Here is a 20315-nt window from a genome sequence, read left to right on the forward strand (position 1 = left end):
AAAATGCAGAAACCCACATAAGGATCTGACGTCCAAAATGAAACTGAAAGAGGGAACAACACCAAACTCACAGAGACAGCGTAATGCAGACAAAGGGGAACAGAATAATTACGCAAAGAATTCAGAGGCCAGGAATCAATATTCAACCGCACGAATCAATGGAACCGTAGATAACACAAAGATCATAATATAATGACTTGTTATTCCCGAAAAAGGATTTTGTTCTTAGACTCCAACTCTTCTCCCAGTTTGTCCCAGTAACCCAAAAAATAAAAACCTCTGAAACAACTTCTTTACGTCTGACCAGTAACTTGATATATATTCAGTTTTGCTTTTACTGTCAGAATCACTTCCTAAAACATCAAAGGAATCTAAAAAACAGCTAAAAACTCATCTTTTTAAACCTGCGTTTGGTTGATTTCTGTTTTTATGTTTTATCTTTTCTGTGAAGCACTTTGTGATTTTTATCTTGAAAGGTGCTATACAAATAAAATTTTACTTACTTACTTTTTACTTACTTAAAGTTTGTCCATGCTTCGCACTGCAGTGATATTTAAGGGTGTGCAGTAATCCAAAACAGGAAATTGCCTCATTATGTGCTAAACAGTCACGTTGCACGACAGAGTTTAAAGTGACCACTGTGACCATAACAAAGGAACTTAGACACTGCAGTTTAAACTGATTAATGAACAACACTTTTAAAATCATTTTTTTTCTTAATAAGTGCATCTAAATCCACCAAAGTACTCGAAACAGAAAATAGCTTTATTTAGATTTACCTCTGAAACAAAATTTTAATGGGAAGCAGATTTTGGCAACTCAAACACTACTTGGCAGACACAACACACTTGTATAATTAAATAGCAAAAACAAAAATAGCAATAATATTGTTTAATAAAAAGTTGTCTTGACAAAGTAAGATCCTCTTTTCAAGTTTAAAATGAGCATAATGCACACAATCTTTTTTTATACACACCTTTCTTTTCATTATGTAAGTAAACCTACACCCATGGCTCTTTATTTAAACTCAGGTTGGAATAAAGTAAAGTTTTTGTTCTCTGCGTTTTGTGTTCTTCAGGTGATTCCTCAGATTTCCTCGCTGTCCTGGTTCACCACTGTCGTCCCCCTGATCCTCGTGCTGACGGTCACCGCTGCCAAGGATGCAACTGATGACATTGTGAGCACATTTAAAAATGTCTTCTGCTTTTTTAAGGCTAGATAGGACTGACAAAACCCACATCTACAACCAAAATAATTCACGTCCTTTATTATAGAAAAATTAGAAACTAATAAAAATGTTACGTTTGCAATACAAATTTCCCAATTCCCAGTTTACATTTTAAATTCGGCACCCTGCTAAACCTCAAGTACAGATATATTATCAGTTGTTATAATCGTTCTCATAAACTTAGAATTAATTATTTTCTAACTGTCACAGTTACTTATTGTCAGTAGATTAGACATGCGACCCTTCCTTCTCCAGACAGCTAACAACGAGTGGCTAAACAAAGACAACAGCTGGTTATAAGCTAACTTTTGGCAGCAAATGCTAGACTGAAGCGTCCTAAAAATCACACTTTCCCTCTGAGTCCGACAATGTTAGATCCACTTCAAAGAGAGTTTCACTAAAGCCGTCTAACAGCAGCTAACACAGGCTGACAGCAACACTTACAAAAAATAAAGCTTACGAAATCCTCAGCAACTCACCTCACTGTCACTGACTCATCCACTCGTATTGGACTCCATTCACAAATTTTTACAGCCTCCTCTGGAGTAAATAGACCTGGACACCCGGCATATTGCCAGAGTTGTTTGTTCTACAGCAGCCACATAGCTGCAAGAATTATGCACTTGAATTAGAAGGGGCAAGAAAACAGAATTCAGTTGAGTGCAATCTCCAAAGTTACTGTATCTAGTGATGAGATTTGGCACACTCAAACTTTTAAGCTTCCAAATGCAAAACAGGCATGTCGTTTTGTTCAGTTTTGTTCAAAAATATAAAAAACTATCCCAAGAGAGTAAAAACACAAGAACATCAGAAGATGCAAACACATCCCTCACACACCCCAACACCCAAAAGCAAGCACAGCACAAGAAGAACACACAACAATCACTATTGGGATTCTCTATTGAGTCAGTTTATATAAACATCAAACAGCCCATGTCAAGCTCAAGGCCTCTTCAGGTAACAACTTCTATGCTACTGTCTTTTTAATAATAGGATTTTGGGTTTATGCATTTGCCCCCCCCCCCCCCCCCATGTCAAACTTTTACCACAATTTCCTTCAGAAACTCAATAATGACAACCCCACCTCACTTCACTGCAGACTTTGCATCAATCATTAACAAAAAAAAAGGATACAAGTTAAATTTTAGGTAACTTCAACTTGGACACCTGACATATTGTAGTACAGGAAGACTTATTTATCTGTGGTTCACTTGATTTTGTAAAACTTGTCTTTTAAAACTGCTGTAGTGGCTGGATGTCCTACAAGAAAATTACCTTTTTCACACTATAATCTACCATCTCTCTAGTGCATAGTCTGTGTGATATTAGATAGTACTGATGTGAGACTAGAGCAACTAATATTTGGTAAATTTAACAATATTGTGCAGCCTCCGCTCTGTCCAGGCACTTCTGTTGCCTAAAAGACACACATTCAACAAGATGTTGAATAAAGGCATCAAGATAAAGAAGTGAGGAGAGGGAGCTGCCAATGGAGCTGAGAGAAGAGTAGATATGTACAAGCAGGGAGAGATAAAAGATTAGGTTTATACTTCACATTCTCATAGCCAACTCATTTTCATTATTTCAGCTTCCTTCAGCTGTCTGCACTCAAGTCAGTCTTTTAATCAAGAGATTGGATGCATGTCCAAACTGTTGCTCAATGGAATATTTCTTCAGACATTTTTGCTAAAATTTCAGCCAATTTCATCATCTGGGAGTTAAAACTGATTAAGAAATAACTTCCCCTCTCTCTACGCCTACTCTGCAAATAACAATGACAGTTTGCCAGTCAGGTAAACAATGACAGCACATTTCATTAAACGAAACGCAATGTGCTTAACACAAATGACCGAAAGCTGCAAGTTCAAAAGGGATACAGCTTTTTATTGTTTCCTTTTTTATTTATTTTATTGTGAATGTTTCCTTATGCTTTTATCAATTTGTGAGAAGCGAACCAGAAAAAAAGCACTTGTAAAACAATGATTTCAGCAGTTAAGGTCAACCAGACAAATGTGCATGTGTGCCGGTGTTTGCATGTGAGTGGAAAAGGACTTAATGCCAAACCATTAAGACCGTCTCAAGGAAGAGAAACTTTTTGTTAAGCAGCAGAGATCCTGACTGGTAAACGTCTGCTACTTCCACAGGGTCACTTGGTTCAGGGTTAATTTGATCTCAGCATTCCAGGTGTGACCGAGTGTGGTGAGGTAGATGACCTTGCAAAAGCAAACTATGGCTGGTGTTTGGAATGCAGTTGTAAAAGGAGAGTTTTACAAGTTAGTTTCAAGTCAGCTGCAGAGATTTCAAACTTTGTAAGAATGAATTTAAAGTAATACTACATCCCAATAGTGAGTAATTATTGCTAGCTCTTCCTGCTTTATACTGGTGAGATTAAATCACTTAAGTTGACATGCAATATTTCACAAAAGGAAAAGACCCAAATGAACGACACTTGAGGGAGACTTGTTCAAACAATCCAAGCAGAGGAGGGAAAACTGATATACCGACACAGCAAAGGGACAAAGGCATGTAAATGCACAATAAAAGTAACTAAACACAAGACAAACTAATTAAAGGTACGCTTACAAATGCAGATAAAAAGCTAAAGATAGGAAGCAAGATAATCAAGACATTAGGAAAAAATATCAGACAACCACAGAAAGTACGGAAACTCCAAATAACACAAGAAACGGTTAAAAAAAATATTTATTCATTTATTTGCTCAAGCCCAACAGGTTTGATGGTGTTTGTTACCCATATGAATGGTCACGAGGGAAATGTGAGATAATTGGAGATGAGATAATTCACATATGAGTTGTTGCTAGAAAACTAACTGTTGGTTTTAGAAATTACTTACAATTGATGACAGGTTTTTTTTCTGTTTAAAAAATGCTGTCATAAATTCAAATCATCAACAGCCATCAGTAATTGCCAGAGAGTTGACAACAGAAGTTAACAGTTTTGGATAACCACTATTTTGACGTGATCTCTTCACAAAGAATTAGAATAAAAAGGTCGGGTGATAACAAGGTGGAATGTAAAAGGTGAAAAAAAGAATGGCTTTGACTTCCCAGAAAGCAGAACATAAAATCCAGACATAACTTCTTCAGGTTGTAACACAGAAAGAACAAGTTCAACATTAACTTTATTTTATTGTGGCTGTAACCTTCATTTTCCCTTCTACAGCCTGATCAGCATCTCTTTAATGTGTTGCCGTACAGATAAGAGTTTCTGCTCTGTGCAATGCTTCACTGAATTTGCCATATCTGAGCTGGGCCTTATTAATATTTGAAACAAGTAGTAACAGTAAATGTTTCCAATCAATAAACCGCATTTAACCTTTTTGTAATTTGAATATAATTTCAGAAGGGAAGCCACCTTTCAGTTTTAAATCGGTAGCAGACTCTCTGTCTGACATACAGAAATAAATAGTAAGTCTATGAGACGAGACAAAGAGGTGTTTTCATGGAGGGAAGTAGACGTTTGTCTAAGAGTCTGAGGTTTAACTCGGCTAAAACCCTCTCCATTTTGTACAGTCACTGCATTGTCATCTCTTCTCGCACACTCTGTCTGTTAGTTGGTGACCGATACCTTTAAAGGGAGATTTGGTCATAAAAAATTAACAAATCAGCGAACTGAGTTTGAGTTTCCTGTGACCTTTTCTGACTCAGTCCTGTCATTGTGTTTTGTTTCCCAGAATCGCCACAGGAGCGACAATCGAGTTAACAACCGAAAAGTCCAAGTCCTTATTGACAGAAAGTAAGTTTGTGTGTGTTTAGACACAGCGGTGTGTATGTGGGTGTGTGTGTGTGTTTGTGTGGGTGCTATGAATCATATCCTCATGCACGGATTCAAAGTATTTGATGTTTCAGCTCTGAAGCTGGATCCCAAATAGAGTATAGCTCACATATTTGAAATACTAGACATAAGCGCAACAACAAAACAAGTGCTGCCCACCATCCTGCAGCTGCTTCCTGTGGCTACATTGGAGCGCGAAAAGGAAAATACAGGTTCAAAAATATCCACTGCGCTTGGCTATTAACAGAAGAATTAAACATCGTACATCAAGTGAGATTCTAATTGTTTTAAGGCCTCAAAATTGCCATATGGGCTGTTATCGCAAGGCCTGTATGCTGTGATGTGATGATGCTATAATCAAAGAAGAGATAAAGCTCCCATTTGTATTTTTACTTATGAAAGATGTGGTGGATAAAAATATTTTAACTTGTGTCTTCATTTCCTCTTGGCTGCCTTGCGTGTACTCACTGTTTAGTCCACATTGGGAAGCAGCTGCAGGACAAAGTTTACTTCCTGCTGATACAATGCCGCCTTCTGCTAAATACGCAAAATAAAGATCACTTCATTTTTAGGACTGGAGTAAATAGTTTATTTCACTGAAGCGTATGTCCCATTCATTATTCTGTGTTTAGCCACTGGGGAAGCAGCTGTGGTGCTGCATACCACAGTACATGTATTTATTGTGTTTTACATTTTGTTCTATTTTTCCATTTAGATTTGCTCTACTATATTTTGTGTACTTTTTTTCTGTTTAATTGAAAATTATCAGTAAATTACTGAGTGATTTTCTTCTTGTCATATATTGTTGTAATTTGCTAAGCTCTATTTTCTTATAAGTTGTGTTTAATATTTGTTCCTGTACGTCAGTTTTTGGGGGGGGGTTTTTTGCAAAAATGAGGTATATCCTATCAGAAAAAGGAAAATGCTCAATAAAATTAAAACAAGCCGATTACATGGTTGTAATATTGTAATAATCATTTTATTAATACAATAAATAGTAATAATGGTTTAAAAATTAAGTAGTGCCATTAGTATCCAAGAAACCTTTTCAGTACATAAGTCATTATCAGAAATGTAGCTTCAAAAGAGGGTACAAGGTCTTTTACTTTGCTCCAGAGACTTTAACTTGATCAATTCAGTTTTATTTGTATACTCCCAAATCACAACAACAGTAGCATCAAGGTGCTTTTTATTGTAAGGTAAAGACCTACAGTAATACAGAGAACACAGAAAGCCCTGATAACAAAAATGTTGCAGCACTGTCTAAAATGTGATTTAAAAACAAAAGTGGTACTGGAATAAATAAATATTATTTTGAGTAATACATTTGGAAAGAATGTCTCGATGCATGCTCAGTCATCCAAAAGGTTGATTCTGTTCATCGGGACGTAGCGTTTTTAGTGGGAGAAACGTTTCATCACTCAGAAGTGATTTCTTCAGTCTCAGCTGACTGCAGGTTTCCCCAACCTCATAAACAGTACATTTACACAATGACTGAAACTGGCTCAGTATTTACGCTTTGACGCTCATCATCCACTGGAGTACAAACTGGGTGTCCGTTGATCATTGGTTGCTGATCAGTGGTCATGACAATTCGTATATTAATGATCAAGGAACTGACCTCACAGCCCATTGTTCATTCAGTGGGCTAATTTCAGCCTATGTGCAAATGTACTGTTTATATAATGATAACAAAGCTTGGCTGGGAGAAAAAAAAATACATGAAAATTCTTTACAATCTTTGAAAAACTGATGTGAAAATTATTCCTTTATGTTGTTTTGACATGTTAAAGATTACTGCAAATATTAAGAAAACCTACAAACTAGAAAGAGATCATCCTAAAAATATGTCAGCTGTGGGAATCTGAAACACCAACATGAGCAGAAACATGTAATGGGAAACTTGGCAAAGCATCCAGTTCCAGCCAACTATTAAAAACTCTCGCTATTATTGACAGATAAATACACAGAGAGATAATACAGGAAACTGGCAGGAACATCCAGCAAAAGGAAAATGACTAATATTAGGATGACCTTGGTGTTCAGTGGTTCTTTGTGAGCCCTCAGAGCATTTGTTTCCTGACAGTCTTCAAAGAAAAAGGAAAGTGATACTGTGCACACACACTTACCAACCTCTCCCTGTTCTCAGGCTACAGAGCGAGAAATGGATGAATGTCCAAGTGGGAGACATCATCAAACTAGAAAACAACCAGTTTGTTACAGTAAGTAAAGAATTAGAGGGTGGAAGTACTTCTTATTTGTTCGTTTTTCTCTTCCCCAACACATAGAATATAAACTGTATTTCATTGTGTTACAGTTTATTGTTGACTTCCTCTGGATGTTGTGTTTTGTTCTTATGGGTTGACTCAGTGAACTTTTAGCATGTCTGTTAAAAGGAACAGACGCATAACCAAATTAGGTTTTGGGGAAGTTTTTTATATTGTAATTCTGATGTTTTCTAAAAGACAAAAGAACAATCAGAGATGTCAGTAAATCTAAAGTAAGTTTTTAGTTGAGTAATAAAATCCTCTGTCATTGATCACACACATTTTTACCATTCATAAATTCTTTGTAATTTCAGGCAGACCTCTTGTTGCTCTCCAGCAGTGAACCACTCAACCTTGTGTACATTGAGACAGCAGAACTCGATGGGTTAGTCTATTTTCCTCCTTTTTTTACATCTAACCACATCCTTCTGTTCTCACTTCCACTTATGCAGCCGTCTTCCATCTTCCTCTTTTTTACTTTCTCGGCTTCTCTTCCTCAGAGAGACTAACCTGAAGGTGAGACAGGCCCTCCCAGTGACGGGAGACCTGGGGGATGATACTGAAAAACTGGCAGATTTTAATGGTGAGACTGTAAACACGCACACACAACCCCGTTCAGCTATCTTAGTGAGGACCCTCATTGACATAATGGTTTCCCTAGCCCCTTACCCTAACCCTAACCATTAAAAATGAATGCCTAACCCTAACCCTTACCCTTACCCTAAACCTAACCATAACCTAATTGTAACCCTGACACTAAAACCCCATTTTGAGCCTCAAAAATGCCTTTAAGTGCCTTCAAAAATGTGAGGACCAGGTTATGTGTCCTCACAAGTGACTGCTGGTTCTCACAAGTATAGTAAAATGCAGATTTCCGTCCTCACAAAGATAGCTAGACAGGAACACACACACACACACACACACACACACACACACACACACACACACACACACACACACACACACAATTTTTTCACTGTAATGCACTTTGATGTTAAATGTAAATGTGCTATATAAATAAAATGTACTTACCCTGTTAAGGTGTGAAAACGCAAAGAAAGAAAAAGTTCATCTTGGGCTCACGTATTTTCTAACCCATGGTTTTTTTTCTTAACCTTCATTTAACTTTAATTCATCTGAAGTAAATTTGTGAACAATATGGAGGTATTTTACTTTTTAAAATTGGTAGTGGTCGTACTCTTTCTAAATCTAAACCTGCTGTGTCTTTCCTTTCCTCAAGGTGAGGTCCGCTGTGAACCCCCCAACAACCGTCTAGACCGCTTCACAGGAGTGCTGACCTTCGCAGGTCAGAAATATTCACTTGACAATGAGAAAATCCTGCTGCGAGGCTGCACCCTGAGGAACACTGAGTGGTGCTTTGGACTGGTGCTGTTTGGAGGTCAGACACACATTAATAGGGAACTACTGTAATGGGAATTATGAAACTTGTGACTTCAGATCATTCTGTTTCCCTTTTGCAGGTCCAGAAACAAAGCTGATGCAGAACTGTGGGAAGAGCACGTTCAAGAGGACCAGTATAGACCGTCTAATGAATATCTTAGTCATCTTTGTGAGTGCATTTGTTTTATCACATCTCAGGGTCCTCAATAATTTATTGTTTTTTAATGAGATTTGTGAAGAAATGAGCTGACTGCTGCTGAGGTACTGAAGTCTAAGTTTACAGTTAAAACAGTTCATTACACTAGTTTCCCTTCTACTAATGCACCGCAATTTTGTTTTTATTGGACATTCTCATCGCCAACACTAATGATTTGTTTAAAAGCAAAAGATCTGATGCAGTAGAGCAGTGCAAACAGGAGAAAGCAGGAAAACTGGTGATGTATCCGAGACCGTAAAGGGGATACATGCATAGTTTGCTCAGCAGCTTCAAGGTGCTGTGGAGTAGCTACTACCACAGCAAAGGAAGACAAAGCCATTAATTTAGTTGCATAAATCAGTATCACTCATTCTTAAAATGTAAAACTTTTAAACCAAACTTTAAACTACAGTCTGCCCTTTTTTTTTAACTGCATAATTGAATTACATTAAGTACTACAATTTGCCTTGTGGAATCAATAACGCATCTATAAATGTATTTATTTCTGTACATGGTCGTATGAAATGTTCCCTTTATTTGTGCAAAATCTGCATGAAATAACTTTATCCTCTTAAACAAGATCGCCGTGTTTTTTATTTTTAAGTCGGTCAGTTTACATTTGTAATCCTACCCACAAACGCTGATGCTCCACATACTTAATTAGTCAAATGCTTCTTTAAACAACAGAACAGTTTTCATCTGTGCTGAGGTAGTTCGATAATTATAAAGTTATATTAAATTGAAACAAATGAGCTTTTCTTTAAAAAAATAATAATGATATTTCAAAGTGACTCCAAACTTCTGATTAATATTAAAAATGTTTTGGTAGTTTATCATTACCGGCAATGAGAGATGGTTATAAATCTGTACAAGCTCGTACATGCACAACGTCACATGATGGGGTCGAGGAAGGTCCCGTAGTGGTTTCCCCCTGAACCCCTGGTGATGGTAATGACCCACATCTTTTTTCACACCATGGCTCATGTGACGACTCGCATGATCAATAGTAGGTCAACGACCCTCAGGACGACCTCCACTAGGGGTCATAGAGTACCTGGGACTCTCCACCATTTGTTTTTAGATCTGAAACTCCTCTCAGATGAGATCATCACAAACTCACTCGTCTTTTTATTTCAAGCTCTCAACATACAAATATGTTGCCTGCTTAAGCAGATCTTGGTTGTCTCAGTTTTGGATCTAGAACATTTGTGTTTGTGAGTTGTAGCTGAACTTTATACACTAACAGAGTTTTTTTTGTATTCCTAAATGACAAAATAAAGCCTCTTTCTACTCTTTCTGCAGATTTTTGGTTTCCTGGCCTTCATGTGCTCTGTCCTGGCGATAGGAAACTACATATGGGAAAAAAGTGAGGGCTCACAGTTTACTGTCTTCCTGCCAAGGCTGGAGGATGATCCTGCTTTCTCGTCCTTTCTCACATTCTGGTCCTATGTCATCATCCTCAACACCGTGGTGCCCATATCTCTCTATGTGAGGTAATAAGTTTGAAATGATGCTTTTATTACCTTGTGTTACCTTTTTACAATGAATTTGACAAAATGAATACAAAAAAAAATGACTACATGTGCCTCTTTTCAATATCTGGTTGAAGTGTGGAGATCATTCGTCTGGGGAACAGCTTCTACATCGACTGGGACAGGAAAATGTACTATGCCCGCAATGACACCCCTGCTGAGGCTCGCACCACCACTCTGAACGAAGAGCTCGGCCAAATCAAATACGTCTTCAGTGACAAAACAGGAACACTCACCCAGAATATCATGATCTTCAACAAGTGCACTATTAACGGCAAATGCTATGGTAAGAGTTTTAGTCATAAAGTGTTTTTCAGTTGGATCAAGTTGAAACAAGAATCTACTGAGACTTTCTAAAAATGCATTTTTGGATTCCTTATTCAGAGAAGTTGGATGATTTTTCACGCACACAAAGGTTTACGTCAGCTGATGCTTTGTTCAACACAATCTCTTCATGTATAATAAAGTTTGATTAAAAATGTTATTCTGCTCTGCAGGAGATGTTTATGACTACACAGGCCAAAGACTAGAAATGAATGAGGTGAGTTTGCATATGCAGATTTAAAAATTAAATAAATAAAAAATAGGTTACTGGTCTGTATGACTGACTGACAGATGGCGTCTCCAATGCAGTGGTAAAGTTTGGATTCCCTGAAATAGAATTTTTGGATAGTTTGAAGGAAGGTAGTTAAGAGAAACATTGGACAGAATTCCTGGTCCCTGGTATGTTGAACAGTTTTCCTTTTAGACCAATGCTCCTTTACTTTCTGTGATTTCTATATTTAGACAGTTAAACAACCTTAGTTCTTTACAAGGTTTACAGTGATTTCACAGGATTATATTATTAAATTAGTTAAAGTTTCTGACACATTTCAGTGTTCTTATAACAGACTCAGTGTGCACTTCTCTCACCTCTCCTCATCAGCCTAAGCAGGTCCAGTTACATTTCTTTCCCTCTCTGTTTTATCCTTCTTTCTTTCTTACTTCTTTTTTTCTTGTTGTACACTTACTCCTGCAGTGTACAGACACAGTAGACTTCTCCTTCAATCCGTTAGCCGACTCTCGTTTCGTCTTCCACGACCATTCTCTGGTGGAGGCGGTGAAGCTGGAGAACCCGGAGGTCCACGCCTTCTTCAGGCTGCTGGCTCTCTGCCACACTGTCATGGCCGAGGAGAAGAAAGAAGGTGAGGACGGTACAAATGTTTCAATGAGCAGTTAAAAGGCAGTATGTGTGTTTTCCGGTCCTTTTTTTGTTCAGTAGTTTATTGTAGAGGTCCTCCAATGAAAAAGCTCTGGCTTGAAAATGATCAACGTGAAAGCATTTTTTGCTGCAGCCAGAATTATGAACTTTACTTAAATAATCATGGTTGCTCTGCTCAATATAAACTTTTTGTTCTCCAGGAGAGCTTTTCTACCAGGCCCAGTCGCCAGATGAGGGGGCTCTGGTGACAGCAGCCAGAAACTTTGGATTTGTCTTCCGCTCACGAACACCAGACAGTATTTCCATCGTGGAAATGGGAAAGCAGTGCAACTATGAACTCCTGGCCATCCTGGATTTCAACAATGTCCGCAAGAGGATGTCAGTCATAGGTATATACATACTATATATGTATCTATATATCTGTATATGAGTTCCTATTTAGCTCTCATACAGACTGCTCTTTTTTCCACTGCAATTTGACACATTGTTTGTTTTCATGTATGTAAATTTTTGTATCCAGTGAGGAGTCCAGAGGGCAACCTGTCTCTCTACTGCAAAGGTGCCGACACAATCATCTACGAAAGGCTGCACCAGTCCTGCAGCAAGCTGATGGATGTCACGACAGAGCACCTTAATGTTAGTAGTATTTCTGTGTGTGTGTTCAAAGAGAGATATTTGACTCTGCTAGTCTATGCTAACTGCATTTGTACGTAGTTCATCCCAAAATGCATTTGCATTTGGGATGAACTTGCTTCCCTGGAGCAACAAATTATTGAATTTACATACTAGTACTTCTGATAATCATGATGAAAAACCTTCATTTGTATAATGCTTTGCACTGTCCAAAATATCTGAGCGAGTCCAAAGATAACCAAGTTCAATCTCCACTAATGACCCAAATTTGAGGCAGTACTGACAGAATAAAGAGACATAACATAATAAATGTTTTTAAGTTCATTTTAAAGCAGCAGTTCAAACTAGTGGATTGTTAAGTGGAGTTGGGTACACATTAAGGTAACAGGCACAACCTCTAAGTAAAGTGCTGTAAGTATAGCACTACTTTTTTTTTTTTTAAATAAACGTGTCAGTACACTCTTTATCTTACTGACAGGAAAGGAAATAAAAGATTTAAATTCATGCTTTATGGAAGAAGTTTGTTTGTGTGGGCTTGACATAAGATCAATTGCAGTTCTCATGGTCATCATAAATGTGGAGATATCCACCAGAGCTTCATTTGACTTTATTTGCCTTGTTTTAAATATTTGTATTTGGACAACAGTGGAGCTGTAGTGCAGGTACGTCAGGATAAGCTGCCATGTTCATAGTGCCTTTCTTTATTTTTCCTTCTTTCTGTTCTTTTTGTCCAAGTGAAGTTTTGGGAAAGATCTGATTAATTTCTCACTCTCATTTTTGCTCCTCTAATCTTGAGCTGAACACGAGTTTGACCTTTGTTTATATGTGCAAATGCCTTGAGCTTGTGCATGGGTTTGTGAATTTGTGTGTGTACCTTCAAGTATCCAGCGTTCATCCATATAAGTATATGCATGTGGAATTTCTGCAGGAATTTGCAGGGGATGGGCTGCGGACTCTGGCGCTTGCTTACAAGGATCTGGATGAGGAGTACTTTAACCAGTGGATCCAGCGCCACCATGAGGCCAACACTGCACTGGAGGATAGAGAGGGCAAACTGGACCAGTTGTATGAGGAGATAGAGAAGGATCTCCTGGTAAGACGATAAAGGCAGCTCATACTGTAAAAACATAACTGCGTGGTAAGATGGACAACATTCTGATTATGTGTGTGTTCTGTGTGTGTTCAGCTGCTTGGAGCAACAGCCATAGAGGACAAGTTGCAAGATGGAGTACCTCAGACTATTGAGCAGCTGTCTAAGGCTGACATCAAAATCTGGGTTTTGACCGGTGACAAACAAGGTACACAACTTTGATTAAGATGGAACTTAATGCGTATGGGGAACAGACTCCGGTCCTCCTGGCACACACACACGGTGATGTTGATTGTCTGTGTTGCAGAAACTGCAGAGAACATTGGTTACTCATGCAACTTGCTACGGGAAGAAATGAATGATGTCTTCATCATCTCGGGCAACTCACTTGAGGATGTCCGGCAGGAACTGAGGTCAGAGGAAATTTTCATTTTAGACTGAACATGTCTTACTATCTCATTATGACAGGTTTTCATATACCGTTGATTTTTTTTTTTCTAGAAATGCCCGAACCTCCATGAAGCCAGATGCAGCTGAGAATTCAGTGTTTTTACCTGAAATGGATAAAGGTGTGAAAGTGGTCACAGACGAGGTGGTGAATGGGGAGTATGGCCTGGTCATCAACGGACACAGTTTGGTAGATACATACATAAAATTTCTGTTTATGTGCATGCTGTCATGGCCTGTTATTACTTTTCTTGCTTACTGTAAACTTTTAAAGATGTGCTTACTTTGTAACGTTGCTGCCATATGCAAATGCTGTCCCCAGTTTCTTACTTAGAGCCTATTTTGAGTCCAGAAATTTTGGACTTCTTATGGAGTATGAAGGATGTGCTCATGTTTCAGTCTTTGTTAACAGTCAGGGCTGCTCTGACAGTCACACGTTTTTTATTGCCTGTCTTCTTCTAAGCTCATCCTTTTCTTACCCCCTCTGTCCCTCAGGCATACGCTTTGGAGCACAGCCTGGAGCTGGAGTTCCTGAGGACGGCGTGCATGTGTAAAGCAGTGATCTGCTGCAGGGTGACTCCTCTGCAGAAGGCTCAGGTGGTCGAGCTGGTCAAGAAGTACAAGAAGGCAGTCACACTGGCAATTGGAGATGGAGCCAATGATGTCAGCATGATCAAAGGTAGCAGAAGAGACTCAAACTGCTTCATATGAACCTCATGGTTGTTCTCCAATGCTTTCCAAGTTTGGAAAACTTTTCCCTTATACTCATCCATTAACTCAAATATCCCTTATATATATATATGTATATATGTATATATATATATATATATAATATGTAGTATCTTCATTTCGTTTCAGAAAAACTAAGATACTCTTTTTTTAATTCTCATTTTTTCCCCACACAGCGGCTCATATAGGTGTGGGCATCTCAGGCCAGGAGGGCATGCAGGCTGTGCTGTCCAGCGATTACTCCTTTGCCCAGTTCCGTTTCCTGCAGCGCCTCCTGCTGGTGCACGGCCGTTGGTCCTACCTGCGGATGTGCAAGTTCTTGCGCTACTTCTTCTACAAAAACTTCACCTTCACCTTCGTCCATTTCTGGTTTGCCTTCTTCTGCGGTTTCTCTGCGCAGGTGAGAGAGGATTAGTTACAAAATTATGATCAAGCCATTGCAGAAATGCTTTTAATCTGCATTTTTCTTGAAGTCAGTGGGGCTTAAAAATCAGAGTAAATATAATATGACATTCAATTTATAAATAATGGTCCCATTTAGAGTAAAATTTACTATAAATATTGTTATGCTATATGAGCATTAGTTGTAATTCATTTTAGATGGTGGCATCTGATCAGAAATTATATATATAAATAAACACTCACACACATTGTGTGTCATGAAAAGGCAGAAAAAAACAGAGAAGTCATAGTGAGATCTGAATTTTAGTATGTAAATGGGAATGGAAGGGGTAGAAAAAAACCCTAAACTGTCCTAAAAGTGTGAACAGCAGACATGTTATCAACGATTTGTGTTTATACAGTAATTTAAAACAATGAGACATGAAGCAGAATAACACCAGTTACACCAGAGCCTAGGTACAGTCTATGTAAATAAGAAAAAGACCAAATTATTTTGAAAGGAAAATAAGAGATACGAAAAATAACATCAATTTACAAATTTCAAATACGATGCTGCGCATTTTGAATGATAATGTGAAGTCTGTTAACGTACTTCATTTCAATTGAGTCCAAAAAATGGAGAAGTTGGTTAAAGGTCCACTTCTGTTTTTGCTTTTCAGACCGTGTATGATGAGTGGTTTATAACGCTCTACAATCTGATGTACACAGCGCTGCCTGTACTGGGAATGAGTCTATTTGATCAGGTAATGGGATCATCTGTATGTATGAAAATATCATGGCCATAAATCTGAGCTCAAATGAATTCCTGCCCGCCAAATAAAAGGAAAAAGAAACCCCCCCAAAAACAAACTCAAACCAACTAAAAAAGGATCTAATGTCTTTGTCTCCCCCTGCTGGTTAGGATGTGAATGACGTGTGGAGTTTCCAGCATCCTCAGCTCTATGTTCCAGGTCAACTCAACCTGTACTTCAGCAAGAAGTCCTTCTTCAAGTGTGCCCTCCACAGCTGCTACAGCTCCTTGGTGCTCTTTTTTATCCCCTATGCTGCTATGTATGACACAGTGAGGGATGATGGGAAGGACATCGCTGACTACCAGTCCTTCGCCCTCCTCACTCAGACATGTCTGCTGTTTGCCGTCAGCATCCAGGTATCCAGAAACCTTTCTTTTGCATAATTTTTCAAATGTTTATTTGTTTATTGTAAAACGTATATAACTCTAAAACCTGCTTGCTGTCTTTGCCCATAGCTGGGGTTTGAGATGTCCTACTGGACAGCAGTTAACACGTTCTTTGTGTTGGGAAGCCTGGCGATGTACTTTGCTGTCACATTCACCATGTACAGTAACGGCATGTTCACCATATTGCCATCAGCCTTCCCTTTCATAGGTGAGTGTCAAACTTGCCATCTCTGACAGCTTTGAGTACCCAATCCATAAATGTAATGATGTGTTTTATTGACTGCATGTCTGCTCCAGCTGCTCATTCCTTTATATGAGGCTAAAGTTAATCTCAAGTAATTCAAATAAGACTAACAGTGTTTGAATTGTGTTTGGTATCTTTGCAGAACATCTGCTTTATGAGCTCACGTGGTAGTGGCTTTCAACATGTTTGTTTTTCTCACTAAATTGATCTACATAGTCTTGGAAAGTTGTAAAATTTGGGATAAAATACAAAATTCTAATCAACATTCATTTTTTCTTAAATTGAAACAGTTCTGTTTTAATACTTTAAAATATGACGAATTAAAGCATTACTTTTTTCAAATAAAATCTCCTTCTTGATATAAAGGCCTTTCTTTTTAGGCTACCACAATGTGCAACAATATTTGACAGTCTGAGTGTCTTCAGACTGGGAAAAGCTGAGACACCGTTTGAAGTAACACACAATCCTCTAAGAGCTTTTACTGTTTCACCCTGGTCTTTTACATTAGATACCTCTATATACTGAGGTGTCAGTATTTAAGGAGGTCTGAAATGACAAGGCTGTGGAGCCTTTTTGGGTCACAATGATCTGTGGCGAACTGTCTTGTTGTCTAGGAAAAAATAAATAAATTTAAGATGATTTACAATGATTTTAATAACAAGATATTTATAAGCCATAATTAAAAAACCGCTTTGGGGGAAAGGATAAATTTAAGAACCGAGATACTGCACTCTAACACATCACCTGTAATACAATCTCTTAAAATGAGTATTTCCACGTGAGGACAGCCTGGTCTTACTAAATGTTCATGTGTGTCTAAACATTTAAAATAATATTAATCCCAAGTTTTCGTCTTTTTTTTTTTTTAAATTATTTTTGCCTCAATACATGAACATTTGTAACCTTTACTAAAGTGGACCTATTACACCTATTAGCTATTTTTATTTGTGGACTCCACTAATACTAATTATCCTTTCTAATGACTCATCTGTTGTTAGGAGAAAAATCCAATATTCTCCATGTTTTCATTGCTCTGAAGGTTAACAGGTTAATTTGATATCCATAAAATAAAACAGATTTCATATATAGGGATAAAAGTTTGGGCCAGATAGGAGTACTGTAAATAAAAACTCTTCACACCTGTAATAATACAAACCTTATGTATGTGTGTCTTTATTCAGGAACAGCACGAAACTCCCTAAACCAGCCCAACGTTTGGCTGACGATCTTCCTCACTTCCATCCTGTGTGTCCTTCCCGTCATTACCAACCGTTACCTGATGATTCAGCTCTGCCCCACCATCAATGATAAGGTAGCAGAGAAGATGCAGCTCTACCTGCTGTGCTTGACTATCATGGAAAACTCACACCTCCACTTTTAGGTGTTAGACTTTTTAAGAATCTGCCAGGAAGCTAGTTTAAATTAGTAAGATGCTTCCTCCTCTCAGTGTGACTTTCGGTTTCTGAGGAAATCATCTTCAGTGTCCTTTTCAAACTCTAGCCAGTAAACAAGTGTCAAAAAACAGAGAATAGGTCTATTCATAGTAACGTTTTACTCACAACAAAGTAATCTAGAAAGTGGCATAGAAAACTACTCAAAACTAATTCATCCTACTTTAACAGTGCTAACTTGCCAAAAACAAGTACAGGTTGAAAAGCAGAGCTTATTGAGAATCAATGTGATCATTCATTCAAGGGGCAGTATGTTGAATTGCAGTTTGAGGGTGCAGCTTGAATTCTGTCTACCTGAGATACAAGACAGACAAACAAGACGTGATTCATCCTTTAACTAGTTTATTTGGATAGATGTGTTTACTCCTGAGATTCAAACCCACGGCTCTCAGTTTCTCAAAGGATTTGTCTTTTTAAAGGTTTTCTCACATATACAATATGTTTAAGATGGACTCATTAACCTTCTGGCTTCTTATTTAACTAAATGTTTCCTTAAAACACCCACTCCTGCATTATAACTGTCTCATTTCCTCCCCAAACGTTAGGTTATGTTCAAAGTGAGGCAGGCCAAAGCGACACCTGCTCCACCAACTCGACGTGCCCGCATCCGTCGCACCAGCTCCCGCCGTTCGGGCTACGCCTTCTCGCACGCACAGGGCTATGGGGACCTGGTGACATCGGGTCGGTTCCTGCGGCGTCCTGCCCTGACACGATCTTCTGGTTTCACCCACGCAGGCCGCACCACTACTAGCTTCAGTCCAATGGGACGATCGGCTGGTTACAGCCCAACGGGACGTCCTCAGAATAACAAGGTCCCAGACGTGGAGGTGACTTCACTGCAGATGTATAGGACAATCACAGATTCTGCTCCCTGACGAACAACACATTTAGGAGTCTTTGGAGAAATATGGGAGCAAATAATTAACTACTGACTGGAAAGCTACATGATGTTGGCAGCCAGAAGTGTTCAAAGGTCCTACTTGTTGCAATGAAGAGCTTGCTTGGGCTTTCCAGAGAAGTTCATGTCAAAGATTTTTCATACCTGCCCGACACAGAAGACGAGGTTTGAAGAGTACATGACTTTAGGTCCTTACAATTTTCTCTGAAATGGTGTCATCAAAGGGAACTACAGCAACAAATGTAGCCATTATGATGGGTATATGAATCGTATTCTTAAGATGCCAGCGGATGAGAGGGTGATTAATGAAACCTTTCTGTCAATATAGATAACAACAGGATGCTTTGTCTTCAAATAGGACAGGAAACAATATGTCATCATGTTTACAGGCTACCCAGTCTATCTGGGAGTCCAGCTGGAAAGCAGTGTTTGCGGAGGAAATAACGAGCAAAGCCATGTTGCACAAGATATTGACTTTTTAAAATCTTTTTAAAGCATTTTATTTTCTTAATTTGAAAGCTGTACAAGCGGTCAGCACTTTGGCTGTGTCACAGTGGCAGTGGGGAATAACCAAACATATCATAAACTGCTTCTTCTAATACAGTACCATATTAAGGGCCCAGGGGGGGAGTGGGGTGTAATTCCCAGAGAAGAAAACTCATAATTTTACAAGAAAAATGTCGAGGAATCGCATCACTTAACTCTAAGGTTTGGTAAAAACCAAAAAGTCACAGAAAGTAAATTTTGGTATGTTGATAGAGTCAGTTGAGTCTTTTTTAAACATGAGTTTATTTATTTTATTAAAGTTGAGTGGCCTGAATACCCAGAGGTGGGTAGAGTAGCCAAAAATTGTAGTCAAGTAGCACTACCTCAACATAGTTTTACTCAAGTAAAAGTAAAAAGTAGCCGTCCAAGAAATTACTCAAGTAACGGTAAAAAAGTAATTAGTGAAAACGGCTACTTGAGTACTGATTAACTGATAATAACATCTGATTTAATGTTTAAAAATGAGATAATCAGACAGACAAAAATATAAAGTTTAATACTGAAAAGCAAAATAAAAATATTACATATAAAAAACATAATTACAAATTAATAAATCTATTTTTTTCAAAATCAATATGAAACTAATATTTAGAGAAGGTAATATAAATATATGCTAAAATTGGGTAAAGTACTTCCAGTAACAATACATGGTGATACTTTACTTCTCCGAATGGCACAACAGGCTCAGCAGATAGAATAACGTTAAAACAACAAACCTTATGTACAAACAACAAGTCTCACTTTGATATAAACTGTAGGCTACGTCCACACGTACACGGGTATTTTTGAAAACGGAGATTTTCCGTTTTCGTTTTTAAAAAAAATCCCGTCCACACGTAAAAGCCAAAAACGAAGGAAAACGCTGCTAGGAACATGCCAAAGCAGCAGGTGGCGATATATTCCTAACCGTGTAGAAATGTTTGCCAATCAGAAGTCTAGGAGCCTGGGTGGGAAAGAGTAAACAAAGATAGCGCATAGAAGCAGAACTGAGTCCTTTGTGTGGAGGGACAGTAACTGTGTGTTTATGTAAGCATTTAAACACTGCAGAGAGTAAAATTAACAGTAATGGTATTTTGTC

The 20315-nt window shown here is 38.3% G+C and overlaps 1 protein-coding gene across 1 annotated transcript in view; it reads left to right on the top strand.

The window, feature by feature from the left end:
• The window catches only part of LOC100707985 (phospholipid-transporting ATPase ID), a 45135-nt gene extending 25141 nt beyond the window's left edge, over positions 1–19994 (top strand). The window contains exons 5-28 of the mRNA XM_005451444.4: positions 1079–1177; positions 4923–4984; positions 7173–7245; positions 7605–7675; positions 7791–7873; positions 8531–8689; positions 8772–8860; positions 10190–10380; positions 10497–10705; positions 10917–10960; positions 11438–11603; positions 11821–12009; positions 12141–12256; positions 13182–13346; positions 13440–13551; positions 13651–13756; positions 13845–13980; positions 14286–14469; positions 14696–14919; positions 15581–15664; positions 15823–16068; positions 16168–16306; positions 17524–17654; positions 18339–19994. Of these exons, the coding sequence (XP_005451501.1) occupies positions 1079–1177; positions 4923–4984; positions 7173–7245; positions 7605–7675; positions 7791–7873; positions 8531–8689; positions 8772–8860; positions 10190–10380; positions 10497–10705; positions 10917–10960; positions 11438–11603; positions 11821–12009; positions 12141–12256; positions 13182–13346; positions 13440–13551; positions 13651–13756; positions 13845–13980; positions 14286–14469; positions 14696–14919; positions 15581–15664; positions 15823–16068; positions 16168–16306; positions 17524–17654; positions 18339–18668 (3408 nt within the window). The 3' untranslated portion in view covers positions 18669–19994. The remainder of the gene's footprint in view (positions 1–1078; positions 1178–4922; positions 4985–7172; positions 7246–7604; positions 7676–7790; positions 7874–8530; positions 8690–8771; positions 8861–10189; positions 10381–10496; positions 10706–10916; positions 10961–11437; positions 11604–11820; positions 12010–12140; positions 12257–13181; positions 13347–13439; positions 13552–13650; positions 13757–13844; positions 13981–14285; positions 14470–14695; positions 14920–15580; positions 15665–15822; positions 16069–16167; positions 16307–17523; positions 17655–18338) is intronic.
• Positions 19995–20315: the final 321 nt, after the last annotated feature.

This window comes from Oreochromis niloticus, linkage group LG12 (assembly GCF_001858045.2).
Source record: "Oreochromis niloticus isolate F11D_XX linkage group LG12, O_niloticus_UMD_NMBU, whole genome shotgun sequence".
NCBI classification, from domain to species: Eukaryota; Metazoa; Chordata; class Actinopteri; order Cichliformes; family Cichlidae; genus Oreochromis; species Oreochromis niloticus.